Below are 27,497 nucleotides of genomic sequence, written 5' to 3' on the forward strand. Positions count from 1 at the left end.
GCCTGGCAGAGGGGCTGCGCTGGGATCGTCAGTGTGAATGTGCAGCTGCTGGCGACGATGTGACAGAGCACAAAGTACGGCGCTATATGGCAGCTGATTGGCGGTGCGGAACCGGAATGCAGACGACCTGCAGGTATTCCCACACTATAATATGGTCGAAGTTAAGGACGGCCAATTGGATCACGAATGCATCTTGAATCATTCAAATGGCGATTAATAATTGATTCAGCCCGATGCAAGCCACATAAAATCAGGCTTGTGCACGAATCAATGACACGTCAGGCCAGTGCTGACGATGGCCCACAACAAACAAAAATCCGTCGAAGATTCCGTCTGTTCAATAGACTTGATGGAAGATATTCTCGGCTTCCTATTGGCCAGTTAGGATTACCCCTCTCATGCACTTGTCATGGCAGTGACAGACCAGCTGGCCATCATTCCCAGAATGGCGCAGAACAGGTGCATATCATAGCAGGCCATCTCCATATCGAGCATGTCATCCAGATCGCGGAGTGCATGCCAGATGAGGGATTTGTTTTGCTACTACCGACCGATCGGGCCTGAATATACCCATGAGAGCGGCTGAATTTGTCCACAGGCATGGAATGAAATTCAACTGATGAATCTGAAGATGTGAACAGCTGAATCGAAAGTTAATATCAGCCGATCGCCCTTGAATGTACCCGGAGTATTCATCTCAGGACGGAGAACAGAATAACAATGAAGTACGCTGTCAGACTCTAGAGTACCTGATACATTCAAACTCTAAGATCGATGATCCTACGTGTCTGTAGACAGATTGCGTGTCCAGCAGCAGCCGAATGAGGACAGCAAATAAGGCGACATATATCAGGTAGCCAGGAAATAGCTCCCCGGCCAATCAGAATCTCATATTGTACATATGACATGTCCTAGCCTATTCGCCATACCTGAATCAGGGCAGCAACGGATAATATAGCGAATAGTCCAAGGAAATGTTACATTGGCCCTTGCTTTAGATGCATTCAGCTTCAGTCAGCTATGGCCAGCATCGCAGTATTGTGCCGGACTAATGCGCATGCAATGCAACTCTCCGCTGCTGATCATTCGATCATTCATGCAAGAAACAGGAGACGCCATGGTCAAAATAGATACGTCAAGATATGCGGATAGAACAGCCTCGGCCAATCTGGCGTACTCGTACTCTAGTGAGATGAGGCTACCAGATCCAGATTATACTGTCTGTGCCGTGTCAACCTGTTTGTCATAGAATCCAAGTATATTCTCCGGTCCGAGTCATTGCGCTATGCTTTGGGAGACTATTCTCTACACTCTGTGCCCTTCGTTGAATCGACTCATCCAGAAGGGAAATATACAGTACTTTGTCGATGGTCGGAATGTATATAAACCTCCGTCCCGACAGTTCAACACTTCCAAAGCACCTGTAAATCAAGTTCTTCTATTCTTGTGTTATAATTCCCATGCAATGAGCAAAACACCAGCAGCCCCGCCTCCACCCGGAGTGACTCCCAACTTTGACAATCCGGATGGCTCTGAATATGAGATTTACTCCATTAGTATTGCCCTGTGTTCGACAGCAACTGTGGTCTTGCTGCTACGGTTGTACACACGAGTGGCTATTCTCAGGGGCCTGAGCTCAGATGATTGTAAGTCCACCTGAGAGAATATATGAACTATATTGACATTCTAGTGTGTTGTGTGATGGGACAGATCTGTGCATGGATATTTGCCATTCTCAGTATTCTCAGTATGTATCATGACCAGTTGCTGGACGTGACTAACCTTTCAGATATCAAGAATGGATACGGAGTGCACATCTGGGACTTGTATGCCGACAAGCTCAAGCCCTTTAAGCAGGTGAGATTAGCCCATTATACATCGAACCAAACTAATAATGGGCCAGTACGACCTTGCAGAAGAAGGCATCTACGCCCTCGGAGTCTGGTTTGTCAAGACGTCCATTCTGCTCTTCTACCTCCGACTCAGCCCCGAGAAACGCTTCCGGCAAATGACATTTGCCATCATGGCTTTTGTAGCGGTATACAGCATCCTGAGCATCTTCCTCTTTACGTTTGGATGTAATCCGATCGCAGCACAATGGGATATGACACTCATGGACCACGCGACCTGCATCGACCAGCTTGCATTTGTCTATGCCAATGCCGTTTTTAATGTCGTCTCTGATGTAGTGACGCTGGTTCTGCCCATCAGGCTGTGCTGGTCTCTGCAAACCAGGTTTCGACAGAAGCTTCTGCTGATGATTGTGCTGGTCATGGGGTCTTTGTAAGTATCCTTCCTGGTATAACTATTCATGACTGATGATGTTAGTGCTTGTATCGTGTCGTGTGTTCGGATCATCACCATGATGCCCTTCCTGCAAAGCACTGACTTTACATGGTTCAAAGTGACACTAGCGAAATGGTGGTATGTTGACTCTTATATTTGCAAGTATAATACTGATTTCTTAGCATGGTTGAGATCAATGTCGGCATCATCTGCTCCTGTCTCCCCATCATGCGTCCACTCCTCATCCAGACCTTCCCACGCCTCTTCAGCACCGTCGACAGAAGTGATGGCCAGCAACCCTCGGATGAGCACAACAACGGTTATCCTGTCGACAGACCTGCCCGAAGGTTCCGTAACTGGGATCATCTCACGACACTCAAGACTGAGACGACAACCACCACTGCTGTTGACGAGTCTGAACGTGATTTCGAGGGCGATGAGAAGAGCCGTGCTGTTGCAAATAGGGAAGAAGATCACCACTTGGGAATCGTGAAGTCGACGGACTATTCGATCACATACAAAGATCCGAAATAATGGTCTACCAGTCGTACAGGAGATGAATTGACGGATCTAATATGTTTGATGGCCACTGCGTGCACTGGACTAATTGCTTTTATTTTCATGCTCTTGCAATAATATTTTTATATGTATTTAATTGCTAATCTATGAGCGAAGACCTTTTCTGATAATTGGAAGATCACAAGGATGCCTTCAATCGAGGATTATGATACCTTGTGGTCACGTCTGCAAAAAAATAATATCCATAGCACCAGTGTCTCGTCCTTCGATCAATCATTGCCCCCAATGGATGGTCTCTGGAATTTATTCACTCCGTTGTCACCATTCATTGATCTAGAGAGCATATCCCGTTCCTCATTTTCCGACACGTGGTCTATCTCTCCCGAGTCCAGACTGCCCTGTTGCACAACCTCTGCTCTTTGCTTTCGTACATTCTAGAAGACATGCAGAGCCACTTCTAATTTATCCGTGCTTACAGACTGGTCTGACCGTGGCCATGCAAGATCCAAGGCTGGGGTTACTGGGAGAACAATATTCATTGTAGCGTCTTTCCCCAGATAGGTCATGCAGGACCTATCGGCAACGATTGAAAGGTTCGAACTGCGTGTTTTCAAACCTTCCAAATCTGCCGTTTGAGGGTCCGGATGGTCTTGGAGACCTTGGATCTCGAAATCATCAGCGACCAATTGGTAGCCGCGCGGAGTAGAAATGGCAGTATAATTGTTTATGCATGCTTCGACGGAGATAAGGTGGAGATAACGGCGGAATGAATCAATAATGCATGACAACAATAGCTTTACGGTTCAGTGGTTTCAAACTGCATGTAGAATATTTCGCCGTAAGCCCCGATATCCAAAGATATATAGCGATCTCCCATATCATGATAAGGACAGCCATCTCATTCCATACACCTCCACTTTCAATCTCAAACAGCACTATGCCAACCTTGAAACACCCCCCCCCATGCGCCAATTGGGCAAGAACGGACCACTGATTCCACGTCTGGGATTGGGCCTGATGGGGGCCAGCGGAATGTACGGGATGCCACTTGCAGAATCGGAGCACATGGCCTTCCTCGACGAAGCATACAAGAGGGGCGAAACATTCTGGGACAGGGGTGAGTATTCTTTTTCTGAATGGGACAATGGCTAACGAATCAGCCGACGAGTATAGCACTTCTGAGGATCTCCTTGGAAAATGGTTTGCTGCGAATCCCGACAAACGAAACGACATTTTTCTCGCCACGAAATTCGGCATCAAGATGACTCCCGACCAGCAGCCACGATTCCGCGTCGACTCGTCACCGGAGTACTGCCGTGAAGCCATCCACAGCTCGCTTAAGCGTCTTGGTGTACCATATAAATTAATTGTAAGAGTACCATCAACTGATAATGGAAGGCCTAGCATCAATGAAAGAAAGCGATCGCTGTATACAAGCCAAAACCAGAGAGAGTCTGCACGGCTGTCTCCGTCCCCCCGAGGAAGACACATCAACTGTGCTATACCGAGCGCCCGGCGAAAAAGAAGCCAGGCAGGTCGCAAATTGCCAGCATGGATATGATAGCGTGCCTCGAGCATCAGAGTCTCGAGTCCGTCGAGGGATTCCATCATTCCGTCCTGTGAGGTGATGTGGCGCGAGGCTGCATTGATGTAGTGACGGGCGTCATGAAGCGATTTATTCGAATGCACCTCTGGCTCGTTTGATCGATTAAAGTCCAGCTGCTGCAAACAGAGGGCGATTTGGATTCATTACCGTGCAAACTGGACTGGATGGGCGGTTGGTGGTGGGAGTGCCTCGCTGTCGGTCGATGAAGTCGAAACAAACATCTGGAATGGTCTGTTGCAGAATTTGGCACGACTCAGAAGAAGAGCAGCATCGTGTGGGCGAGGGAGAATCGAATATAGATAACTGCTGCGTGAGTGGCCTGTTGATAGCTGCCAGGGAAGTGAGATACTTCCATCGTTTATTGTGGCAGCTGTGGACCGGGATCTTTGCTTGATCAACTCTCCAACAAGAGCTTCAACATGGTCAATTCGCCGTCCAACTTTTCTATAGCCACTGTCGTCGTCGACAAACTGCTGGCTGACGCATGGCAGTTGGCGATGCTGACACGAAACACACGCGGGGCTGGTCGCATCGGATCTTGCGGCACTTGCATTCCCAGCAGCTGAAAGTGCCTTTGCGTATTTTTCTCCGTTTGGATGGCTGATTGAGGGTATCTGATGCCAGCGCGAAGACGACATGGCGTTGTTATTCTATCTTGGAAAAATCATCGATGAAAATGACACGCGGTTATCTGGGCTTACGATGATTGGAAACTAGTCACGCTATGCTAAGCACTATTTAATATCTATAGTTGTTTATATTTCTATCGTTATCTAACTGCTGGCTATATTGAATCAGCATTTCTATCCAGTTCAAGGATCTATATACGCACCCTGGGAAATAACTTCTTCTCCAACCTCTTCTGTCTTTTCCACCCTTTCATCCCAATCGCAATGAAAAGAACTCCATTCCAGAAGCCACGCAGTGAGCCCATCGCGCCCACAGCCAGCAGCAATGGATAGGACTCATGGCCAGGAGTAGCAAAGGCCTCAACACGGTTGATGGTCGGTGCGACCCAGGTGGCTAGCAGAATGAGGAAGAATATGACTGGCATGAGAAGGTAGTGTCTGAACGACACGGGCGACTGTTTGGGAAGCTTCAAGGTGATGCTGCGAGATGGCGGCGCCTGCGAGGGAGTGAGCTGCTGGAGGGAAGATCTGTGTGTATCGTGCGAGTCAGAGATATGGAGAGGCTTGGAGGCGTTCACTTTGAAGCTGGTGTCGGTCTGGTCGAAAGACACGTTGGTCGTGGAAATCGTCGAGGCCAGCTCGATGCGGTTGTCGCTGGCCATTTCGAATTTGCCTTTGAGCTTGAAGATCTCGAGGCCGATGAGGAAGTAGAGGATGAGGATGATGGCGATGACAACCCTGGAGAGTCAGAAGAGAACGATAGACAGATGGAACAGCGTACCATATTGGTCCGTAGTAGAAGAGTATACGGAACAGCACCCATTTCGGAGAGATTGAGCACCACAGCTGTACAATCAGCAACTGTCAATCATGACATCTTCATTCTAGATACTTACAATCACACTGCTATACATGGGCCCTCGGTCTTCTGTGTTGATAAAGAGAAACGTGAGGGCTGGGATGAACACCAGAGGCGTGATGATGCCAATGTATTTCATCTCCAGCTTGCGTAATGCCTCTGCATCGTACTGTTTGAAGACCACCAGAAAGACATCAAGAGCCGTGGCCAGTGTCCAAAAGACATCTGCGAGTGGAAACCTGCAGTTCTCCTGGTCAATGTTGGATTGTGATGGCGTTTAACCGCAGCCGACTCGCACGTACATTTGCAGACAGAAACCCTGGAACTGGCACAATGCCGACCGATTCCCCGCGTCAGGCCCGCTGAGCGAGATCATGGTAGCCGCAAAGTCGAACAGGTTGTAAAAGGCATTGATGAAGATCAGCCGCTGGATGGGGTTGCGAAAGTGGCGGGAGAAGCTGAAGGTGAGGATGATGGTCAGGACGCCGAGGATGGAGAGCACCGAGGCGGACCGCTCGACGATGGCTAGGGTGCGCTGCTGCTCGTCCGACAGCGACATGGTAGGGGTCGGACCATAAGGATGGGATGGATGGGGATGTCGGACAGCATGGGGAAGAAGAGGATGAGATGTATCTTTCCGGTGGTGCAGCCGAGAGATGAAGGTTTGGATTCTGGTCTGTGCGGATGAACCAGTCCGGTGATAGATGACGTGATAATTTTGGACCAGCCGAGTTAAGACAAGATTATTTATTGATCTGGCTGTTCGTGAAGGAAGAGATGTGAATGGTGGACGCGATGGTGGAATGCAGACTATTATCACGCAATTCGGGGCCGCTATTGTGTACGAGTCACCTGCTGGACATCATTGGCTGGGGATATCCAGACAGTCGGTATTCTCATAAAGGGCTCATGATTCCAGTGGAATCGACTGGATTTAAATGCAGTTGTTCCTGGAGAAAAGGTACAGTCCCTGCATCTTATCAGCATCAACACTGCGTTGGGTACCAAGTGGGGAATATCGGAAAGCTTGGATACTTCATCTTATTACGAACAGCCACATCACACTACCGGCTACTCAAACGAGGCATTGGTAGCCAGGTGGCCCATAGGCTCAAGCCACACGAGGCAATCGAGGCTATTAAACGAGATCAATCACGACATGCTATCTGGTGACCCACCCCTTACGATGTCACATATCGCAATCTCGTCGATCTTTGCGTCTTCAATCCAACATTGCTAATCGAATCATGATGATGGCGAGAATAGGATAATGCAATTGATTGAGTAGAGCAACCTCGAGGGATGGACGAATTTCTACAGTAATCTATGAAACCGGCATTGTATATCATAGAATAAGCCTGGATCAGAGCAGGAAAATACAACGGGTATATCGATATGGAAAGCTTTCACATGGAGTATCGCCAATCTGAGCATCAAGTGGAGCACAAAGTACCACAATGAGGCTGTGTATTCCCAGTCAATATATATCACACATTAAAGCAAAGCTTATTCTGTCTCTGTCTTTTTACTGGTTGTTTTAATGTTCGATTACATTCGCCATCAGTCTTGGTTGTTGACAATGTTGGAATCTAGACTCACTCTAAGGCTTGATCCAAGCAAACGTGCTTTGATCTCTTGATATTCATGACTATTCCCTGCTTTATTGATAAGCTGTGTAACATGTACAAGTTAGTCTGTTTTAGTATAGTCATGTAGGTAGGATATAGGGGCAAGATTGACTATCCACCAGTGAGGACCCCAAGAGTTGCCCAGGGACTTAGTAATAAGGCAACATCGCATGAAATGAAATTTGATCAGATGGAGGTCCCACTGGCCACTGCTATAGCCGAAAAATGGCCGAAAGACTACAAAACAGACGCCGTATATTGATTCCCATTGGGTGTATATTTATAGGAACCGAGGACACCTTCATACCAAAAGAGGTGGCATCTCCAAGAATGATTTTCTAGCTTTTTATATCTACTCCTATCTAGATCATTTATACTCAGACGCAGGCAGCATTTTATATACTATCGTTCACAAATTCAGAATCTGTTTGGCATTTCCAGAGTATATCTGCCGAATGGTGTCCTCGTCAAAGAGCTTAGGAAGCTCTTCATCCATCACATTCGCCAACTTTGCAACCATTGGAGGGGGCGTATACGGGCCGTCACTGCCATACAGCAGACGGTCTGGACCAGCCATGTTCAAGAACCCATGGATCAGATCAGGAAAGGGAAATCCGGCGAGATCAAAGTAGAAGCGCGTGCGGAAAAGCTCCTTGATCTTGTCTGCTGGCAAAGCACCACCGGAGAATGCAGCGATGCGCTGGACGAGCGGGGCGAGTGTCGCACCGCAGTGGGAGACGAGATAGGTGATGTTGGGATACTTGGTCACGGTGCCGCTGAGCAGCAGATTGGTCACCACTCGCGAGGTGTCGAAGAAATACTCCATCATCGGCGCCATGTACTTGTTCAATGGCCAGGGCCCCTTGGGGTTTTCAGGATGGCAGCAGGCCGTGGGATGCATGAAGACCTTGGCCTTGCGCTCGTTCAGTTTGGCAAACACCGCATCGAGCTTCTCATCGCCCAGGTAGTGACCCCGGGCGTTGGTCATGAGGGCGAAGCCATCGGCCTTGAGAGTGTCCAAGGCGTAGTCGATTTCCTCCAGCGAACCGTCGACGTCAGGGAGAGGCAGCGATGCGAAGAACCCGAATTTGTCTGGATACTGGCCACAGACCCCTGCAATGGCGTCGTTGGTCTCGCGAGTGATCTGGCGACAGATCTCATCGGTGTCGCCAAAAGCCGTGCCGGGGGAGGTGACGCTGAGAATGGATCGTGTTACGCGGTTTTCCTCCATCGACGCAATGTGGCTCTCAGGGCTCCATGCCTGTACGATGTAAGTAAGAGGTGCGATGCAGTATGATCAAACTCACTGGAATGCCAGACATTCCATCTGGCCGCTGGAGACCATATTTCAGGCACCATTGGCGCCAGACTTCGGGCACAATGTGGGCGTGCGTATCGATTCTCTCCATGGTGTGTGATGCAAAAGCTTCAGCTTCAGCTGGGAAATTACCCCTCTTCAGCTGAAAGACCCCCGCTTTCCGGGTCGGTGAACTGGTCCGTTTTTCCGCGATCTCCTTGTTTATAAGTGGATCGTATCTCCGCCTGGAGGTTGGATGCCGATCGGGAAAATACTTGGTGTTTTATGTCTACCAAGAGAATCATCATATATTTCCAAAAACGGAAATGACAGATCATTAGAACACTAATACATATTCCATCTTATCACCACAACAATAGTCTAACATCAGCCAATATCGCAACGATTTACCCGGCATAACCATGGTGCCTAATCACTCTCGCAGCCTGCATTCTCTGGCCAGACACAGGTCTGAATCACTGGACTGAAATGAAGCGGCGCATCGCAGATGTGGACAGTGGAAATTCCGGTAAAAACAAGGCCAAATCCAAAATCACACTTGATGTACTTGCTGCAGTCGCCGGGGTATGGGACATTCGTGACTTCAGGCGTGCTGTATTTGCTGCATTCTTCGTAACCAATATCACCGCCTGGTATACCTGAACTATGACTGTCATCAGGGTCATCATCGTGGTCAACACTGTCGTCCTGACGGGCATTGACAAAGAGAGGAAGGGATCCGAGTCCCAGGGTGAGGAAATAGTAGAAGCGCATGATTGAGGGAAGGGAACGAAGTAGGAGTTTCGAAGGTTTCAAGGCTGGAAAGGACAGCAAGGTCCCTGTTAATAGTCGATTTCGGTCAATGGAGTTATTCCGACTGTCTGGCATGCACGATCGCATAGTTGATGGATCGCAGAAAAAGCAATGGCCATAGTGGCCAATGATAACCGCTTGTCAGCTCGCTTACAACCTGATCATCCTGATCAGCATTCTCGAGATCAGATCGGCAGTAATAGCTTGATGGCATCCATGTATCAAGCAGAGTTTTAGTTTTTTTTTTTTTTTTTTTTTTTTTTTCAGTTATGTACTTCCAATTGGCTTACATTGCCTAGATATGACGTTTAAAGACTTAGATCTGCACCTCGATATGCCAATTATCATAGTCAAGGTAGTAATTGAAGAGCCAAAAGTGAATGCAGTCTAATTACAAAAATCCCGGTTTATCTCATATTCACAACAATCAAGCTGCCGCCTTAGCACTGAACTCGGGGCTAAACTCGTAATCGGTGTATCCCTTGGGGTTTTTGGCGAGATAGAAGCTGTCCCGGTCGTAGGGAGTGAGTGGAAGCCCCGACTTGACCCGGAAAGGCAGATCAGGGTTCGAGATAAACAGTCTGCCAAAGGCGATGACGGCGTCGTATGCAGCGTACCTGCTCTTGACTGCCTCCGATGCAGAGTCTGGCTTGAAACCGCCGGCAAAGATGATCGGGCTGGCGCGGTTGTATGCGTCCAAGAAGAAGTCGAGCTGGTCGGTGGCTTCAATGTCAGCATTGCCGGAAATGCGCGATTCCACCAAGTGCACGTATGAGAGGCTGAACTTGGACAGCTGCTGGGCGAGATATGCGAACTGGGGAACAGGGTCCTTCATGCGCATTCCTTGGAAGTTGCTCCACGGGCTGAATCGGATTCCGGTGCGATCTGGGCCAACGGCATCCACGACAGCCTTGGTGACCTCCAGGGCGAATCGTGCTCGGTTCTCGACGCTTCCACCCCAGCGGTCGGTGCGGGTGTTGCAGGTGTCTTGGGTGAATTGGTCGATCAGGTAGCCGTTGGCAGCGTGGATCTCCACGCCATCGAACCCTGCGGCTACGGCATTGCGTGCTGCCTGGGCATACTCGCTGATGTACGCTTGGATCTCTTTCTCGTCGAGGGCCCGCGGGGTGGACGCATCTGGGCCAGCTGGAGTGGCACTGCTGGACACGACGTCGAATCCGCCCTCAGAGGAAAGGACGGTTGGGTTGGCGACTCGGCCCAATGCCCATAATTGCAAGTAAATGTAGGATCCCTTGGCGTGGACAGCATCGGTGACTTCTTTCCAGCCGGCAATCTGGGCGGGAGTGTGGATCATCGGGACGTTGGGGTATCCTCCTGCCTGGGGTGCAATAAATGTAGCTTCGGTGATGAGCAGCGTGCCAGGCTCCGAGGCCCGTTGGGAGTAGTATTCCTTCATGAGGGGCAGAGGCACATGGTCATCGTCGGCGCGAAATCGTGTCAGAGGTGCGAGGACCATGCGGTGGGAAAGCTCCACGCGGCCAACGCGGAGAGGGCTGGAGAGGTTTGCCATGGTGATGTGATGTAGATATCTTGAATGGAATGAGATTGTTGATGATGGAGCAACGATAGAGACAATGTCCTTTAATAACTTTCTGTCTTTTTTGATTTCCAATCCGGTCCGACAGTTACCGGGGTCCACCACAAGGGGAACGGCTGCCGAAACCCAATCTCATCGCAGAATCGGAGGAAATTGGGGAATCAACGTAATGATTACTAATTCGGTGTCGAGTCCAGGCTGCAGTTCGGGCCGAACTGTTCGGTGGCAACAAGTCAACAACAAATCATTTGCCTTGGTTCATTGCTCTTGTATGGACATGAAGTGTAGATCCTCCTCATAAGATTTAACTATCCCCAGTCCAAATGCTGAAGCAAACCTGTGGCTTGAAACTCCCTGCATCTTCCGCCCCGCCCGGCGCCCTCGGATAGTCTGGGATAGATGGACAGATCCCGAGGCAGACCCCGACCCACTATGGCCAACTCGTGCGAGAATGATTCACAGACCCTGCATAGCGTGATCGGGATATACGAATCGATGATTTCCAAAGCATTCTCCGAGGGCTGAATAAAGTACAATGCATGTCATGCCTGTCAGATGTTCCGATGGAAAGGAACCTATCAAACGTCCCGGTGGAGACTATCGGATGTCTTCAGGGCCATAGTATGGGTATAACATGCTATTTCCTCTCCAATTTCTGCAACATGCAGATGAGAATATACATCACTCACCCAGTTGACCCAATCAGTCGTTTGCTGCTCCGTTCCATAAGTATCCTTGAGCAGGATCTGAATGGCCATAATATAAGAATGGATAAATTATCCCGGCGAATGAAAGACTGTACAAATGAGTGTACAGTGTGAAATGTTACCATGTAACCTGGGGCGAAGATAACCATATTTGGACTCTCAGACAGTTGAGTCACTGGAAGTTCCTTGCAAATCTTCGGTGATAATGGAACCAACCTAGCAGTTGACAGCTGTTCATCGTCATCTTTCCGTCAATAAGGTATATCTGGCAGCATCTCTGTTGATGCACGACACCAGCGCTCCTAGCTTGATATAGGGCCATGAATCAGGTCTAGATAGTCCACTTCTTTAAAACAATATATGAGTCCCGAATGATGAAATGACAACTGTCCTTTGGCGGACAGATCAAAGCTTTTTTGGGTAAAAAGGCCAAGAAAAGAATATTAATACATGGATATCATAGAAAGAACTCATCATACAACCATTACTAGTCCATCTCAGTGCACAGTAAACTCCTGGTCAACAACAATTGTCCCCGGCGCAATATCGGATCGCTCAGATCGCTGATGCCTCATATTCACCAGTCTCACTGCATCCTCCTCTTCGTCCATCGAGTCATTCATTTGAGAGTACTTCAAGGATACTCGTTTCAGGGGACCCTGAACCCGGTTGTCACTCTTGGCTGTTCCGCCAAACGCAGCAGAACCGCCCGCATAATATTTGCCGGTGCTGGCCTCCTGGCTTTCTCCACGGGCACGGCGGGAAATATATCGCAGCAAAGGGCGATAGGTCGGCAGACAGGCGGCGATCATATAAATGCCTCCTTCGATAGTCGCCCAGATCTCCAGGTTGCTGGCATTCCAGGTGACATCGCCCCCAGAATCGGTGATGTAGAATTCAATAAATCGAACGATTGCAGCGATCAGACCCCTTTTTTATGGCATTGATTAGTTTCCCATGCAACAATAGCAGAAAGGATCAGTTAGACAGGGGCACTCACATGCTACCCAGTAGAAATGTCGTCAGAATACCGATCTTCAGGCGTGTCGAGGTATGTAAACTCCAGACAACCGGCATTGGTAGAATGAGCATGACCACGTCGGTGAGGATATTGGCAAATCCACCCCAGCGCAAGTAGCTATTCGTATCGATGCAATGCCCCACTCCAGTCCAGAAGTAACTGATTGGTATGCAGGCCAGGAAGCCGGTGATAAACACCGCAATCCAGTTCGCAATAACCACGGCGACCGTTGCCCAGCAGACCTTTCGAAGGGTATTGTCTGTAAAGATGCTCAAATAGAGGTGAAGCAGCACCAATTTCGGTGGCACGACTGTGGAGAAATAAAAGATGGGAATGATGATCAGGAATTTCCCCCAGGTTATCATCATGTCTGGATCGATCTGCTTGACTCGTGCCTCATGGAGCCCAACTCCGCCATATCGTACATCGACTTTTCGAGGTTAGTTTTGGCGGAAATAGAAAGAGACCCAAGACCTAACATACGGAGTGTGCAGGTCACTTCCCCCGCGCATATTATTAGACCCAAGACAATCAAAACATCATCCAATCCCATGCGCAGACGCCCAATGTATTTCGACAGAAATCTCAGAGCAACACACACAGTGTCCAGTGTGATAAAAAGCACTGCAATGCCAACAACCAGTGGTTGTTTTGTCTCATTTAGAAAGGCTTGCGAGTGCTCCTCCGCACTCATGGTGAAAAACAGTATGGGAACTCAAATGAGAAAATGAAAAGAAGATAACAGAACCGGGAAATCTCCAGGTTATTACTGGAGTCATTTTTCCCTGCCTTGAATAGATGAGATTCGGATTCGCCCTTCCGTATCTGGAGTTGGACCGATAAATGGCCCGGACAGCAGTGCTCGGGGGGGCCAAAACCCAGAATTCAGGATTGTCGAAGACATCCGTAACTATTAGCAAATTATTTTAAAATAAAACACTGCGACACCCCTGGCTGGATGGGGTGGTCTGCGGGTCTTAATACGGCATAATACAGCACCAGCTTAATGTCGCGCCTGTGGTGGGGACATGCATAAGCTTGTTTGCGCCGGCCAAGAAGAGAAGAGGCGGGGCCCACACAGGAAACAAAATTACAATCCGATTGTTTTGGTGAGATTGGTGGGGTTTATGCTCTATTTTAATTCGATGTCAAAGATCGGGGAACGGGCATTGTTTCTTACAACGATTTGTATTGGACCATGTGGGCCAGGGCCACACCCTTGCCCCAGTTAGGATATTCGAGCAAGTAGAGGCCGAGGCATAAGGAGGGACGTTGTGAAACAGCAGCGTTAACCAAGGTGGATCGCCACATCCTCCTGTGACGATCGTTCGGTAGTTACTCTGCAAAGTCGGCTTTCACCATGAAATGGGAATATGGAGTTGGACGGAAGAATATATTCAATCCTCGAAACTCAAATATGCTCGCAATGCCTCTTTTTGCCTACCCATTTCCATGGGACAGGGTCTCACGCCAAGGGTGGATCCAGCAGTATTCAAGATGCTTTGCACGGCAGCATCTGAGCCAAATCAATAGAACTACGGGGTATTGAAGATGATAAATCTGATAATAATTCAATCATCTTGCTATTGGGATAGAATGGATTATCTTGTCTATGTGTGCTCTTCATCAAGTATCCCCAGCCATGCATATCATTCCTCAATAAACAAGGCATTGTCCAGACCTTACCACGCAGTCCATAAAAATGATATACAGGGGTTGCAGATACTCGTCACTCCAGCCTTGCCCCTTTTTGCTATATCGAAAATCAGTGATTCCGTAAGGCATGGAGAAATGTCTTGGCTGTATAATATATCGATTTGCGAATAAACTTTTCTTACACGACGCGAAGAAAGATGATAGAACAATGGGTTGCATTTAGGAGACATTGCCACTCGTGGCGCACATTATTCGTAAAAAAGATTCCACTAGTGTGGATAGTCTCGATCCTTCGAAGGACGGCCAGTCATGTGAAAGAAACAACCATCCTCTTCGTTGGCACCGAGAGTCTGAGACACGGCTCCCGGAAGGTGGATCTGGTCTGTCCGTTGCGGAGATGGGCGGACGGATCTTCGCTGCCATCTCCACGCCTGCGCTCGAACCCGTGCAGGTGCTAGCGGTCAATGGTGAACAGCACCGGTTAAACATTGAGGGGCTAGGAGTTCCTAGGCCTTATGGGGTGGAGGTCAACCATTGCCAGTATATAATATTGCCCGATTGAATCTCGGGGAGGGGTCAAAAAGTGCCTACATAGTAGTTTGTACCAGATCGGGCGAAGTGGTGCGAAACAAGTTGAAAGCACTGATCAGGTACTGCTGTCTTTATCGTTAAAATGGTTGGTTAAGATACCACTGGGAGTAGCCGATCACTTCGCTATAGGCGGACTGAGGTTGCTGGTCAGGTTCGAGCTCCTCTCTTTTAGATATGATGAATCATGTCAATCTTTTATTATCATAAGGTCCCTGCGTCCAATAATGTTAGGCATGTCTCCAGGCGAACAGGTGAATGTTTTTGTCTGCGCCAATCCTCCCAGATCAACTCCGAGGTATATCGATGATAACCAGTCCTTTAGATCCAAGGCACGGACAACCCCCTCCTATCGACAAACCAAGCAGTTGGGTTTGGGGGAAAGAATAGTAGTCAAGGCAATGGCGGTGGTGTTGCCGGCGTTCATCATAACATATCATTCGGCAATGAGCTCCCCCGTGGTGGCATATCCGGCTGATCGTGGTTATCGTGGTTATCGTGGTTATCGTGGTATACAAACAAGTCGAAAGATCCTTGCAGATGGTGGGCGATTTATCAAATCCAGGTGACTTTGCTCCGCTTTTCCAAAGCTTCCACCTGCTTCGAAGCAACATTAGCTTCCATTTTCATCGTGCAGCGTCATCAAAGGCACCAGGACTACCGTAGAAGCTCTACTATCAGACATACTCACTACCTGCACTTCAGACATCATTTGCCTGGCGAAACCATGCCACAGCTCAACTCTCGAGTTGTCGCACGCGGTCCATTGGTATGTGACATCATATCAACACACCGATGATCAGCATGACTGATCCGATGCGTGCAACGATTATAGGACCCCGCCGAAGCGAGATGGAAAAGACTGGTCAAAACTACATTTTCCGATCCCAACGGGGTCGAGAGAACGTGGGAATCGGCAGGGCGCCAGGTAAATGAATTCTATTTAGGAAAAACGCAAATAGTAACTTCGGGCAGACAAGACCAGCAGACTCCCTGGTCGATGGCGTCGGAATAGTCACAATACTCAATAAGGCAACGGGCCCTGAACTCCTGCTTGAAAAGCAATATCGCCCCTCTATTGATAAAGAAGTAATTGAGATTCCTGCTGGAATGATAGATGCGGGAGAGACCGTCGAGGATTGTGCGGTACGCGAGCTCAAAGAGGAAACGGGCTATGTTGGCGTGGCACAGCAGACCAGCACCATCATGTACAATGGTGCGTGTCGTCTGATGTCTGGAATAATGACTGACTTGGCAGATCCGGCTTCTGCAACACCAATTTCAACCTGGTCTATATTCACGTCGACATGTCCCACCCTGACAACCAGAATCCCAAGCCACAGCTTGAGGACAGCGAGTTTATCGAGTGCTTCTCAGTGCCGCTGACTTCATTATGTACGGAGTTGAAAAGGCTGGATGGGGAAGGCTATGCGATTGATGCCCGTGTGGTATAATTGGCAGAGGGTTTTGAAATTGCCAAGAAATTGGGCTTGTGATTGGCCGAGGTTTAGTAAATGGTTCATTTCCAGAATACTAGATAGTTTGGTTTTACAAGATTGACTCGTAAAATAGTGGTGGCATGATACCACTGGCATCAGCGGAATATATATTTGTGAAGTTCGACCATTGCATTTCCATAGCATCACTACTCAGATGATAACTTTCTCAACTATTATCAACACCAATCCATTAGTCTACACTATAAGTCTATTAATTACAATGAGCTAGCTTGATGAATACCTTTTTCTTGTACAGCTGAGAACTCATGCCTGAGGCATAAACTCTATTGACCAATCAGAACATTGACAGCATCGCGATCGCGACCGCACAAGTGTCACGTGTATGGAATGGAAAATATTCAAGCAAGATTGCGATATCATCAGTCGTCTGGGCTAGGATGTTATGCTTTGCATTTCGTCAGCAAATGGAAAATGCGATTTCGGGGGGAGACAAGCGATCCAACACTTTCTGAACAAGGATCTGTTGCGCGGGATGTGATGGCTAAATCCGGCATCAACCACGGAGAAATGGCAATGGTATTCGTATACTGGATTTGAAGGCCACAGAATTAGTTGCAATGGACTATAACAGAGAATTAAAAGCATTACTCCGCCGGTATATTCTTTTCTATGCTCTATAATACTTCTGGGTCATCATGGCTTGCTAGAATGAATAAATAGAAATATAGCACTGGATATCTATTCCCAAGTAATCATCATGTCGTCCCTCATGTCCGTGAAATATCAAACAACAGTTTATTCGGCGGTTCCAGTGTCTCTTTATATCGATTTACCCTCATCGTGGAAAACCTCAGGTTGGACTCCCTCGACAGCCTTGCGTTCAATATCCACCTCCACAACACCGTTCCGTCTGGCCTTGATTCCCTTCTGGTATCGGTCAGCGACAATGCGTGCTGATGTACCGTGTTCACGATACAGCAGGTCGATCTCTTCCAGGGTCAAGTTGGATGTCTCGGGGTAGCAGAAGTAAACGAGTGGCACGAAGGCGAGATTGGTGCACATGAAGATGAGGTAGGCTTTCCACTGCAGTCGGCTGATGATGACGGGTGTGATCATGACAATGACAAAGTTCTGAATGGTTAGCGAGGTATCATATATGGATTGGAGATACATACCCAAAGCCAGTTGGACGAGACACCAATTGCAGTTCCCTTTGCACGAGCATGTAGAGGCAGGATCTCAGGCACGTAGCACCAAGGAATGGCACTCGCAGATGCACTGTAGATGAGGGTGAACTGTTCAAGTCAGATGCGATCGAATAGGACGGAATGGAAGACAAACGGTGAAGAAAAAGGCCACACTGGCAGAGGCTGCTGGATGCTCAATCGATGTTCCCTTGAAGCTGAGCAGGATAGAAATCATCATCATCGAAATCCCCAGGCCAAAGGATCCCCACATCATGGGCTTACGGCGTCCTAGACGGTCGACGAAGAAGGACGGGACAAAGGCACCGAGGAAGAACATGCATTGGATGCTGCAGGATTAGCATTGAGGTCAGTTAATAGGATGCAGACATACCATCCACTGAGGATCAACGATAGATCTCGAGTCAAGCCGACATTGTTTTCCAACACAGTAGGAACATAGTACCTGAGAGATCAGCACGCATCAAGCAGACATGATAGAGAGACAAACACGACAAGATTGATGCCTCCAGCCTGGTTCATAAACTGCATTCCATACGCAAGAAGAACGCGCTTGCCGGTTTGCACCTCGTCCTTCTTGAAGATCTTCCGAAACGAATATTCGTTCGCATTGGTTTCCAGCTGCAGAGCATCCAGGATGTCCGTTTGTTCTCGCAGGATTTTCTCGTCGTCGACCTCCTTGTCGTAAACATCGCAGAGTACTCGGATTGCTTCATCGTTTCGACCTTTGCTGTATAGGTACCGAGGGGATTCTGGCAGACCAAACACCATGGCTATCACGATCTAGGCCGGTTAGCAACAGGTCTGATATTATGATAGATTCAACCTACCAAAGCAAAGATCATTTGGCATCCAACCGGCAGTCTCCATGAAAGAGATCCGTCGACGCTGCTCATGCCATAATCAAAGAAGTATGCTGCCCAATGTCAGTAACGGAGTAGGGTTTCAATCGTGATACTTACAAACGACAAGTCCCAGTCCGATGAAAATAACTTCTGAACAGACCAGACGACCTCTCTTGGATGCCTCGCACATCTCCGCCTGGTACATGGGAACAGTCGACGTCTCGATGCCCGTCCCAATGCCACAGATGAATCGTCCAACCATCAGATGTGCCAGACTGAAGCATGACGTCTGCAATGCAGCACCGACCTGGACACACTTTAGTATTTATTCATCCACGAGAAAAAGGCGGTAGTACCAGAATCCATGCCATGGCAATCCACATCACTCTTCGTCGACCAAAGTAATCGCCATATAGGAAATTCAAGAGACATCCAGCACAGCAGCCCAGATTGTAGATACTGAGCATGATACCTGTGACACTGTCGCCAGGGTTGCCAACGGCCTGGAGGAAGTTTTCATTGCCGATGATTCCGCCGAAGAGTCCTTGATCATAGCCTGTACCAGTCAGTACTCAGGCTGTATATCAGAGATAGATCATCAGGACGCACCAAAGAAGATAAAAGAGATTTCACAGGTAAAGGTCACTGCCATACGCAATGTGCGCCCTCTCCCGAAGATATCGAACTTCATGGTGAATGGGCTGTTACAATAAGAGTAACAAAGACAAAATATTGAACTGGATATGAAGACTAGACACCAGTCCGAATGCGAGAAGATATGGCTATCTCTCGGGACGATGACGGCTTCTCCCGATTTTCTCCATTCTGTCAGTCGGTAGTTTTCCCTGTACAAAACAGCCAAAACAGGGCTCTACACGGACTGTATCCCCGCAAGGTCGCCGGATATTGCCTTTTCCTTAGGATACTTACAGAATAGTAGATACCCGAAGCGAGGATTGGTCCAAAATGCCTCATCGACGTCCAGCTAAACATGGACCAACTCTAGTGGCCTGATACCATCGCATCTGATCCGGCGGCTAATCATTTGCAACCATGGATCGCGGTCTCATGGCCGAGTCGCCAGAATTACCCAAAGGGGGAATTTAGTCTGGGGTCCGGGGACGGTGGACCAACCCCATGTTTTCAGGGGAAATCCGGTTGACTCGATTGTATGTATGATGTAATTAAAGCACGGTCCTGAGTTCATCGCCAGGGGCAAGTGTCACCTGGTTTAATGTCTCACTCGGAATACCGATGATGTACATGGAATTGGACCGACTTATTCTAGAATATGCAACGGCTACATCATCCCTGTATGTTGTCTCTGTATTATAATCTCGGCATTCCGAGTGTATAACGGAAAAGACAAGCCCAAACAAGGACTTCTAACTTGCACTTTATCATCAAGTAATTTCTTTTGACTTTACCTCCAGAAAATGATTTATGCACTTCATCCCGCAATGCCAGGGCATCAAGTGGAGATAGAACCGCCCGAATTCCCTTTTTTGGAGATGTTGCAACTGTTCCAGATTTATCGACTACCATGGATCACTCCTTCAATCACGCGTAGCCACTACTAAGATAGAATATAGGACAGTTGCGGTGGCTATTTCCAACAAACAAGCATGCTAGACTACGTGATCAATCTCAGACAGGATGTCCGTAGGAATAACGTACATCGGAGTACACGGTGGTCTATTCTTGGTCAAACATAAAGATTGATCGATGTTTGCGGTCATTACAGTAGGAAATATAATATAATAATGGATATATGCGATGGCGTTATGATAGTAGCTGTGGACAAGCCTTAGCAAAATGTAAATCTGGTTTAATTCCGGCATTATCTCAGTGCCACCCTTCATCTGCCAAGTCATCTTGAGATCACAAAAGACCAATGGAAGCCAATAAAGAAAGCTCCAATAGACACATGGAAAGTGAATTCTTCATCTAATTCATCCCAAACCCGTTCTATAATTTCGTTCATGCAAAACACACAACCTCTTCATCAACGCCTCATCATAAACAAACATGAATGATATTTTCCTAAAATCCAACGCCAGAAATCATAACCTTGAAGACATCTTGTCGTCCTGCCTTGACCAGCTCAAAGGCCTGCTCGGACTCTTCGAACTTGAAGCGGTTGGTAATCAGTCGCTTGACATCGACCTGACCGCTGGAGATGAGATCAATGGCGGCTGGGTAGCATCCGGTGAGATAGTGAATGGAGCCCTTGATGTTCAGACCTCGAGTGCACACAGCAGTGATGGGGAACTGGATGACTTCCTTGCCCATACCGGCCTGCACAAAAGTTGCACCACGCTTGGCGACATAAACACCGAGTTGTACGCAGGGCTCCGCGCCAGAGCATTCCAGGACGACATCGGGGCCCTCGCCAAGGTCGAATTCCTTCTTGATCATCTCGGCCACTTTCTCGGCATGGGCCATGGGGTCTGAACCGGCCTCTGCGCGAGAAGGAATGAACGTGTGGTCGACACCATACGACTGGGCGACATCCAGGCGAGACTGGACGACATCAACACCGATCACCTTCTTAGCACCCCATGCCTTGGCGACAGCCTGGCAGAGGACACCAATGGGTCCACAACCCAGGACAAGCACAGTCTGGTGGGCACGCAAATCGGCCGTCTTGGAGATAGCCACGGCAACCGACACAGGCTCAACCATGGCGGCTTCTTCGAGGTTCATGTTGTCGGGCACCTTGTAGCAAAAGTCCGAGGCGTTGATGTAGTACTTGGCCAGAGTGCCGTCCCACGGAGGAGTGGCCGCGAAGATCATGTCGCCGCAGAGATGGTAGGCGCCTTTGCGGCAGTAGTCGCAGCGACGGCAGGGAACACCAGGCTCCATGGCGACGCGGTCTCCAGGCTTGAGGTGAGTGACTTTGTCGCCGACCTCAGCAACGACACCGGAGGATTCATGACCCAGGACCATGGGGCCGGTGAGGATGTAGTCGCCGATACGGCCTCGCTGCCAATAGTGGACCTGTGGATATTAGCAGAGGCATAGAAGTAAGATAGAGAAAACCGTACATCACTGCCGCAGATACCAGTCTGGGCAACGTGGACCATCACATCGTGAGGGTCCTTGATGACAGGCTTGGGACGGTCTTCAATGACAACGTCTTTGATGTCGCGCAGAACAAAAGATGCGTTCTAAAGAGTCAGCGCATATCGTAAACGGGGTGTTTGTATGCGAACCTCCATGATGAATGTAGATGATTTGATGAAAGATTGATGTGTTGAGGAACTTGATGTCGATGAATTACCCCTCTATATATATTCGAGATGAGGGGCAATCGAGGGGCAGTTGATAAGAGAATTCTCATTTTGTTCATCTTATTCAGTTGCTACGATGAAAATGGTGGAGTTGATCTGGCCGAAAAGGGAAATTCTGGCGGTTTCCCCACACTTCGCCTTCTCTTCCCAAACAGGAAGCGAGCGGAGCACAGAGAGTCTAGACGAGTATAAAGATAGCAGATGGTGCCTCAGCAGTCCAAGTCTGGTGGTAGACTCCCAGCTAAAACCCCACACTTCATTTCCTGCATTCATCCTTCTCTTACCCCTCCACCATGCCCATCTCCATTCCCCAGAGCAACAGCCTCGCCGACCTCTTCAGCCTGAAGGGCAAGGTTGTCGTTGTCACTGGCGCTTCTAATCCTAATGGGATCGGCTTTGAAGCTGCCCGAGGATGCGCCGAGATGGGCGCCGATGTGGCCATCACCTACTTCGGCCGCGAGGACAGCGCCAACCAGAATGCTGAGATCCTCACCAAAGAATATGGCGTCAAGGCACAGGCCTACCGCCTCGATATCCGCGACTTTGCCACCACCAAGGCTGTCATCGACTCGGTCATCGGTGACTTTGGCAAGATCGACGGTTTCATTGCCAACGCCGGTCAGGCAGCCGATGCCGGTGTGCTGCAGGGCAGCGTGGACGACTGGATGCAGGTGATCCAGGTCGACCTGAACGGGACATTCCACTGCGCAAAGGCAGTCGGCGAGCATTTCAAGCAGCGTGGCACAGGATCCTTTGTGGTGACGTCCTCCATGTCTGGTCACATTGCCAACTTCCCTCAGGAACAAACATCTTACAATGTGGCCAAGGCTGGATGTGTGCATCTGGCCAAGTCGCTGGCCAACGAATGGAGAGAGTTTGCCAGAGTCAACTCCGTGTCGCCTGGATACATTGACACTGGACTGTCAGACTATATTCCCCAGGACACCAAGGATCTGTGGAGGTCGCTGATTCCCATTGGGAGAAATGGCGTGTCCAAGGAGTTGAAGGGTCTTTATGTCTACTTGCTGAGTGACGCAAGCACTTATACTACCGGTGCGGATATCCTGGTCGATGGAGGTTACACTGCGCGGTAAATGTATATAGCAATGTAATATAATCGAATGAAAATTATTTGGTGTTGTCGTTGGGATGGAGTAGACTCAAGAATAAGCTGTAGTATACCATGGATGAAAGTGTGTTAGTGATGACCTCTACATTGTCCTAAATAAATAGATGTTGAGGTAGATATGATACTCATTGTTCTGTCATGGCCATACAGGCAGACTTGGAATGAAGCCACGTCAACATCAGTTCGATAACCGGGAATGCAACGTCAGAAGCCCCTGGCTAAACGATTACCCCTAACAAAGGATGATCTGCATATTCCCAGCGACCGATGAATTGAACATCCCGAATGGCCTCGCTAACAAAGGATACTGAATATAGGCGTAAACCCCTCACCCTCAGTCGGTCCGATATTTTGTTCTGGAGGTGAAATGATGCAGACAAGCACGGGCCGATTTCGGGCCAGACTTGAAAATACCCCGCAATCCCACCGTATTTTTGGTTGAGATGGAACACTTCTGAGACAGCGCTAAGCCGCTTTGGGTATTTTTGGCGTAGTCGCGAGGTCAAAATGGCAAATGCCGAAGAGAATCAAGATTGGATCAGGAAAGGGGAAAACGCGTGGTTAAAGCGGGGTAGTCAGATGATTTTATAATGTTGATGTCGGAGGTGACGTCGTATTTGGTAGTAGTGGTGATCTTCTGTTCATCATAAAGTGGAATTCGTACTGTTCATAACTCATAAAAATACATAATATATATACACTTTACATATCAAGTAACCCCGCATCCACACCAATGCGATTGACAATTTCAAATGGGATCCCCCATTCTCCTGACAGGTCCTTCATGCGATACTCGGTCGCTGATCCCAGGTCACTTTCAATGTGACAGAGTATCTTGAACAATTCGCGTCGGTCATTGGCATCTGTAAAACATCGTCCTGCGACGTAGAGTGGTTGTAACATGTACTTGCGCACTCGACTATGGGGTAGTCCCCGTGCGATGGGAATAATTTCTGTCACATGTGCGCGAATATCCCGTTGTAAAGAGTTATAAGTCGCCAGTAGATCGGATTGATTCAAAGGCTGATGCCTTGTGAGAAACACGTCTACCGGTCTGTGGATCAGTAGAAGAATGCGTGCCATGTGGTAGAACATCATGGACATAGCGCATAGGTCGTTGGAGTACCAAATCTCCTTGGGGGAAGAGTCCTGGGCAAAGTTATTTGGATCGGGTTCAGGTGACAGATGAGGCCAGGAGATGGTGGCGCTGAACGATGCAGGAAGTGAATCGCGCCAATGGTCGAACTCCTCGGTCATGCGGGTCCATTGAGCTGTGTTGTTGAGATCTTGATTGATAAGCTGACACATGTGTCGGATCAGTGCTCTGAAGTAGACACTTTCCGGATACTGGGTGTTGTTGATGTAGTCCGTCACCAAGTGCCCGTGCTCGTCGATGGGAAGACCCATCTTCTGCCAGATCAAGAGGTTTTCGGGGTCGATTCGACACTGCTTCCGCGAGACATCTGGACAGGTTAGATTGGCAGGACGTTGAGGGAAAAGATAACTTACAAGCATCAAGCATGTCATTGAGAACGAAGAACCAAAATATTGCTTCAACCGCTCTTGCCGGTTCAGGTGGTTGGATCGATGGCTGGAGGTCCAGTGTATCATTTAGATGGGATTGGAAAAGTTTGAAAATGCCGTCCAAATGCCCCGAGCGTGCTCTCATCGTCGCACTGAGGTCTTCATACTGGCAGAGCATACATGCCGCGAGGATCTGAAAAATGCTGGATGTGTCGTCGGTATCTCCCAGCATGCTATGGTCATCGCCATTAACTGATAAAGCCGAGTTGTAGATACAACAGGGAGACAGCGCGGAAATAGAGAGCTCCTCATGGGAGATCTGCTTTGCTAGAAGCTGAATGGACTTTTCGTAATACTTGGCACCGTACCAGAGGAAATCGAGTTTTGAGTCGGCAAATGATTTGAGCATGAGCTTGTTCGTCGGTGTTTGACGAATAACCGACATTGGTTCTTTCATCTGTCCTAGTTGCTTTGCTGCCACGGCACAGGCAGAATAGCGTATCAAGGTGCTCATATGTGCAAGAAGGACAATATGCTGACTGAAGTACGACTGCTGCTCGGTGAATACGTCCATCCATTGACCAGGACTTTCAGAGAAGCATCGTAGGAAGAATGCGATCTCGTACTGGTCCTGTTGATCTTCATCGGGCAGGCCATTCGGGATGCTGCATAGATGGGAGGGAACCGACTGCGTACCTGGGATGGGATGCGCCGGCAGGGAATTCGCAGTGAAGTGGTTCAATGGACTAGGAACTGGAGGTGGCTCAACTGGTGGCACCGGGGCATGATGCCGTTCGTCCTCGTAGATACTGTGCAGGGACGGTGAGTTGACCGACTGCCATGTCGCCGCCACCAACTCTTGCGGATGCGATGAAGCCGGCGACGGTGTTTGATGGGTATCATTGGCCCTTGGAGATGGTCCACTCGCAGCACCTGCAGAGCAGTCAGCAACGTGTCATCTTCTAGAAAGGAGATGGAATACCTGGCTGCTGATCGTGAGACCGAGGCTGCTCAACCTCCCGGGAAACCGCTCTCGGGGCTTCAGGCGAGCGAACACCCTCTTCCCGGGTTGTCTCGGGGGGATGCTGGGGCTGATCAGTCTGCTGCGAAGTGGCCAAGAAGGTGTAGCAGTGCTGGCGGAAGAGACTGTCGACGACATGGCAGACCCGGCCACTGCGTAGACATTGGCCGCATTCCGGGCGATTTTCATCGCACTTAATTTTCCTCTTACGGCATTCCGGACTGCTGCGATGGGTTAGACCTCAACCCCACTTCTCCATCTGCTAGCAGACATACCAGCCCTTTCGCGATCGCTGAGTCTCCCGGCCTGAGGCGCGAGATGATGCTGAGGCAGGGGCGCGCCTCGTGGCAGATGCTGGCCGCTGGCCTGTACTCCGAGGCGAAGACATGGAGAATACCCATTGCTGAGTGGACAGAAGAACCGGATGATGCAATTCGCTGTAGAGACAGGATGCGCAAGGACCATGGGGAAATCAGGAAAGCGACTGATGAAGAATGGGCAGTCGGGGAGTTTCGAGGGCAGACTGTGGGGTACAGACAGGCCGAAGCAGGATGAGGCAAAACCGGGGATGCGCAGGTGTGGAGAGAGTGGGTTCGCCAAACATACCGCATCGGGCAAGTCGGCCCCCGCGCGTGTATTTCCCGTTTGGGATCTGGATAGCGATGAACCACTTTGTGCTTCAAGTGCTTCAGCTTCAACGGCCAGTGGCTGTCCTTTATTATTTAACCATGCCTCGGATTGATCTCATCGTCGAAACGCAAACCCCTCATCCCGCTTGAAAACACCATCTTCTCTTAGTTCTCAAAATGCCTCTCTACCAGCCCCCCAACGTGCACGAGCCAGTGCTCAACCAGTTCTCCCTCAAGGGCAAGATCGCCGCCGTCACCGGTGGCGCCCGCGGCATTGGCCTGGAAATCGTCCGGGGCCTGGCAGAGGCCGGCGCGGACGTGGCTCTGCTGTACGGCACCAACGCCGAAGCGCAGGAGACTGCAGCCAAGATCGCTGCAGAGACTGGCCAGCGCGTCGAGGCCTTCCAGTCGGATGTCACCAAGCGCGATGTGATCGCTGCCACGCTCAACCAGGTTGCCGAGCAGTTTGGCCGCGGCCGACTGGACATTGTCGTCGCCAATGCCGGCACCTGCACCAATTCTCCCAACCTGGAATATACCGAGGAGACCTGGGCTCGGGACAACCGAGTCAACTACGACGGCGTGATGTGGACTGCCCAGGGAGCCGGCAAGATCTTCAAGAAGCAGGGCAAAGGCAATCTGATCATCACCGCGTCTGTCAGCGCCATCCTGGTCAACATCCCCCAGACTCAGGTCGCCTACAACGCCTCCAAGGCCGCGGCCGTCCATCTCGCGAAGAGTCTGGCGGTCGAATGGACCGACTTTGCCCGCGTCAACTGCATCTCGCCGGGCTTTATCATGACCAAAAGTAGGCTACGATCCCGTTGCAGGAAGAGACAGTCGCTAACAGCTGCTAGTGCTCACCCAGCAGCCCAAAGAACTCTTCGACCAATGGATGTCCATGATCCCCGGCCGTCGTATTTGCGATCCCGCCGAGCTCAAGGGTGTACGTATCTCTGGTGCTTCAAAGAAGAAAGCTAATCCCCCTAGGCCTATGTGTTCCTCGCCAGTGACTCGTGCTCGTACATGACCGGATCGAATATTGTGATTGACGGTGGTTACACGCTGCCGTAATGGAATGATACATGAATTATGCATAGAATAGAGGAATATTAGATGAATTGAACAATAAATAGAGCATACACATGATTCTGTTTCAAACTCGTATCCTGGTGAATTACCAAATGAGATTCCTACTTCATGGTGCCATCGTATGACTTTCCA

At 49.3% G+C, this 27,497-nt stretch overlaps 14 protein-coding genes across 14 annotated transcripts; 4 read left to right on the forward strand and 10 right to left on the reverse strand.

Moving 5' to 3' along the window:
- Positions 1–1,182: 1,182 nt before the first annotated feature.
- On the forward strand, positions 1,183–3,253 carry ASPWEDRAFT_39699 (putative integral membrane protein (Pth11)). The gene is made up of 6 exons (XM_040835161.1): positions 1,183–1,646; positions 1,691–1,747; positions 1,790–1,857; positions 1,904–2,283; positions 2,329–2,424; positions 2,469–3,253. The coding sequence occupies exons 1-6, from the start codon at positions 1,466–1,468 to the stop codon at positions 2,818–2,820; spliced, it is 1,134 nt and encodes a 377-aa protein (XP_040691673.1). The 5' UTR covers positions 1,183–1,465; the 3' UTR covers positions 2,821–3,253.
- Positions 3,254–3,406: 153 nt separating this feature from the next.
- On the reverse strand, positions 3,407–4,514 carry ASPWEDRAFT_473316 (fungal specific transcription factor domain-containing protein). The gene has a single exon (XM_040836946.1). The coding sequence runs from the start codon at positions 4,414–4,416 to the stop codon at positions 3,577–3,579; it is 840 nt and encodes a 279-aa protein (XP_040691674.1). The 5' UTR covers positions 4,417–4,514; the 3' UTR covers positions 3,407–3,576.
- On the reverse strand, positions 4,399–5,100 carry ASPWEDRAFT_182780 (uncharacterized protein). The gene has a single exon (XM_040831948.1). It carries the CDS (start codon positions 5,047–5,049, stop codon positions 4,555–4,557), a length of 495 nt encoding a protein of 164 aa, XP_040691675.1. The 5' UTR covers positions 5,050–5,100; the 3' UTR covers positions 4,399–4,554.
- Positions 5,101–5,164: 64 nt separating this feature from the next.
- On the reverse strand, positions 5,165–6,458 carry gprI (putative cAMP receptor (Car4); the record flags this gene model as incomplete). Its single annotated transcript, XM_040839405.1, has 5 exons — positions 5,165–5,195; positions 5,244–5,778; positions 5,822–5,886; positions 5,937–6,138; positions 6,202–6,458. 5 exons carry the CDS (start codon positions 6,456–6,458, stop codon positions 5,181–5,183), a joined length of 1,074 nt encoding a protein of 357 aa, XP_040691676.1. The 3' UTR covers positions 5,165–5,180.
- Positions 6,459–7,627: 1,169 nt separating this feature from the next.
- ASPWEDRAFT_68099 (amidohydrolase family protein) lies at positions 7,628–8,962 on the reverse strand. Its single transcript, XM_040838947.1, has 2 exons — positions 8,835–8,962; positions 7,628–8,788 (listed from the first exon to the last, which is right to left on the reverse strand). Exons 1-2 carry the CDS (start codon positions 8,934–8,936, stop codon positions 7,937–7,939), a joined length of 954 nt encoding a protein of 317 aa, XP_040691677.1. The 5' UTR covers positions 8,937–8,962; the 3' UTR covers positions 7,628–7,936.
- Positions 8,963–9,253: 291 nt separating this feature from the next.
- On the reverse strand, positions 9,254–9,598 carry ASPWEDRAFT_27317 (chitin binding peritrophin-A domain-containing protein; the record flags this gene model as incomplete). The annotated part of the gene is made up of 1 exon (XM_040832981.1): positions 9,254–9,598. The coding sequence occupies one exon, from the start codon at positions 9,596–9,598 to the stop codon at positions 9,254–9,256; it is 345 nt and encodes a 114-aa protein (XP_040691678.1).
- Positions 9,599–9,884: 286 nt separating this feature from the next.
- Positions 9,885–11,305, reverse strand: ASPWEDRAFT_39702 (alkene reductase). Its single transcript, XM_040835162.1, has one exon. It carries the CDS (start codon positions 11,166–11,168, stop codon positions 10,065–10,067), a length of 1,104 nt encoding a protein of 367 aa, XP_040691679.1. The 5' UTR covers positions 11,169–11,305; the 3' UTR covers positions 9,885–10,064.
- Positions 11,306–12,399: 1,094 nt separating this feature from the next.
- ASPWEDRAFT_50950 (uncharacterized protein) lies at positions 12,400–13,617 on the reverse strand (the record flags this gene model as incomplete). The annotated part of the gene is made up of 3 exons (XM_040837521.1): positions 12,400–12,832; positions 12,903–13,353; positions 13,407–13,617. The coding sequence occupies 3 exons, from the start codon at positions 13,615–13,617 to the stop codon at positions 12,400–12,402; spliced, it is 1,095 nt and encodes a 364-aa protein (XP_040691680.1).
- Positions 13,618–15,613: 1,996 nt separating this feature from the next.
- On the forward strand, positions 15,614–16,621 carry ASPWEDRAFT_50951 (uncharacterized protein; the record flags this gene model as incomplete). Its single annotated transcript, XM_040837522.1, has 5 exons — positions 15,614–15,631; positions 15,904–15,936; positions 16,003–16,095; positions 16,143–16,375; positions 16,426–16,621. 5 exons carry the CDS (start codon positions 15,614–15,616, stop codon positions 16,619–16,621), a joined length of 573 nt encoding a protein of 190 aa, XP_040691681.1.
- Positions 16,622–17,446: 825 nt separating this feature from the next.
- ASPWEDRAFT_27321 (uncharacterized protein) lies at positions 17,447–19,368 on the reverse strand (the record flags this gene model as incomplete). The annotated part of the gene is made up of 9 exons (XM_040832982.1): positions 17,447–17,758; positions 17,803–17,922; positions 17,969–18,161; positions 18,206–18,277; positions 18,323–18,615; positions 18,663–18,748; positions 18,795–18,984; positions 19,034–19,233; positions 19,287–19,368. 9 exons carry the CDS (start codon positions 19,366–19,368, stop codon positions 17,447–17,449), a joined length of 1,548 nt encoding a protein of 515 aa, XP_040691682.1.
- A 1,267-nt stretch (positions 19,369–20,635) lies between these two features.
- Positions 20,636–22,080, reverse strand: ASPWEDRAFT_473382 (NAD(P)-dependent alcohol dehydrogenase). The gene is made up of 3 exons (XM_040836948.1): positions 21,893–22,080; positions 21,725–21,847; positions 20,636–21,677 (listed from the first exon to the last, which is right to left on the reverse strand). The coding sequence occupies exons 1-3, from the start codon at positions 21,896–21,898 to the stop codon at positions 20,721–20,723; spliced, it is 1,086 nt and encodes a 361-aa protein (XP_040691683.1). The 5' UTR covers positions 21,899–22,080; the 3' UTR covers positions 20,636–20,720.
- Positions 22,081–22,263: 183 nt separating this feature from the next.
- ASPWEDRAFT_107777 (SDR family oxidoreductase) lies at positions 22,264–23,064 on the forward strand (the record flags this gene model as incomplete). Its single annotated transcript, XM_040827913.1, has 1 exon — positions 22,264–23,064. One exon carries the CDS (start codon positions 22,264–22,266, stop codon positions 23,062–23,064), a length of 801 nt encoding a protein of 266 aa, XP_040691684.1.
- Positions 23,065–23,733: 669 nt separating this feature from the next.
- Positions 23,734–26,174, reverse strand: ASPWEDRAFT_59252 (Zn(II)2Cys6 transcription factor domain-containing protein). The gene is made up of 4 exons (XM_040838440.1): positions 25,920–26,174; positions 25,606–25,868; positions 24,609–25,556; positions 23,734–24,562 (listed from the first exon to the last, which is right to left on the reverse strand). The coding sequence occupies exons 1-4, from the start codon at positions 26,030–26,032 to the stop codon at positions 23,802–23,804; spliced, it is 2,085 nt and encodes a 694-aa protein (XP_040691685.1). The 5' UTR covers positions 26,033–26,174; the 3' UTR covers positions 23,734–23,801.
- Positions 26,175–26,450: 276 nt separating this feature from the next.
- ASPWEDRAFT_68105 (uncharacterized protein) lies at positions 26,451–27,347 on the forward strand (the record flags this gene model as incomplete). The annotated part of the gene is made up of 3 exons (XM_040838948.1): positions 26,451–27,081; positions 27,131–27,219; positions 27,264–27,347. The coding sequence occupies 3 exons, from the start codon at positions 26,451–26,453 to the stop codon at positions 27,345–27,347; spliced, it is 804 nt and encodes a 267-aa protein (XP_040691686.1).
- Between the last annotated feature and the right edge of the window lie 150 nt (positions 27,348–27,497).

This window comes from Aspergillus wentii (assembly GCF_001890725.1).
Source record: "Aspergillus wentii DTO 134E9 unplaced genomic scaffold ASPWEscaffold_3, whole genome shotgun sequence".
Taxonomy (NCBI): domain Eukaryota; kingdom Fungi; phylum Ascomycota; class Eurotiomycetes; order Eurotiales; family Aspergillaceae; genus Aspergillus; species Aspergillus wentii.

Excerpts from the sequence above, each read along its gene's own strand:
- ASPWEDRAFT_39699 (XM_040835161.1), top strand. The coding sequence starts at position 1,466 with ATGAGCAAAACACCAGCAGCCCCGCCTCCACCCGGAGTGACTCCCAAC. Across the intron at positions 2,284-2,328 it reads GTGCTGGTCATGGGGTCTTT|TGCTTGTATCGTGTCGTGTG; the intron begins GTAAGTATCCTT and ends TGATGATGTTAG. Across the intron at positions 2,425-2,468 it reads GTGACACTAGCGAAATGGTG|CATGGTTGAGATCAATGTCG; the intron begins GTATGTTGACTC and ends CTGATTTCTTAG.
- ASPWEDRAFT_473316 (XM_040836946.1), bottom strand. The coding sequence starts at position 4,416 with ATGATGGAATCCCTCGACGGACTCGAGACTCTGATGCTCGAGGCACGC.
- ASPWEDRAFT_182780 (XM_040831948.1), bottom strand. The coding sequence starts at position 5,049 with ATGTCGTCTTCGCGCTGGCATCAGATACCCTCAATCAGCCATCCAAAC.
- ASPWEDRAFT_68099 (XM_040838947.1), bottom strand. The coding sequence starts at position 8,936 with ATGGAGAGAATCGATACGCACGCCCACATTGTGCCCGAAGTCTGGCGC. Across the intron at positions 8,789-8,834 it reads ATGGAATGTCTGGCATTCCA|GCATGGAGCCCTGAGAGCCA; the intron begins GTGAGTTTGATC and ends TACATCGTACAG.
- ASPWEDRAFT_39702 (XM_040835162.1), bottom strand. The coding sequence starts at position 11,168 with ATGGCAAACCTCTCCAGCCCTCTCCGCGTTGGCCGCGTGGAGCTTTCC.
- ASPWEDRAFT_473382 (XM_040836948.1), bottom strand. Across the intron at positions 21,678-21,724 it reads CTGGTATCTGCGGCAGTGAT|GTCCACTATTGGCAGCGAGG; the intron begins GTACGGTTTTCT and ends TAATATCCACAG.
- ASPWEDRAFT_59252 (XM_040838440.1), bottom strand. The coding sequence starts at position 26,032 with ATGTCTTCGCCTCGGAGTACAGGCCAGCGGCCAGCATCTGCCACGAGG. Across the intron at positions 25,869-25,919 it reads CAGCGATCGCGAAAGGGCTG|CAGTCCGGAATGCCGTAAGA; the intron begins GTATGTCTGCTA and ends AACCCATCGCAG. Across the intron at positions 24,563-24,608 it reads CAATGACATGCTTGATGCTT|ATGTCTCGCGGAAGCAGTGT; the intron begins GTAAGTTATCTT and ends TAACCTGTCCAG.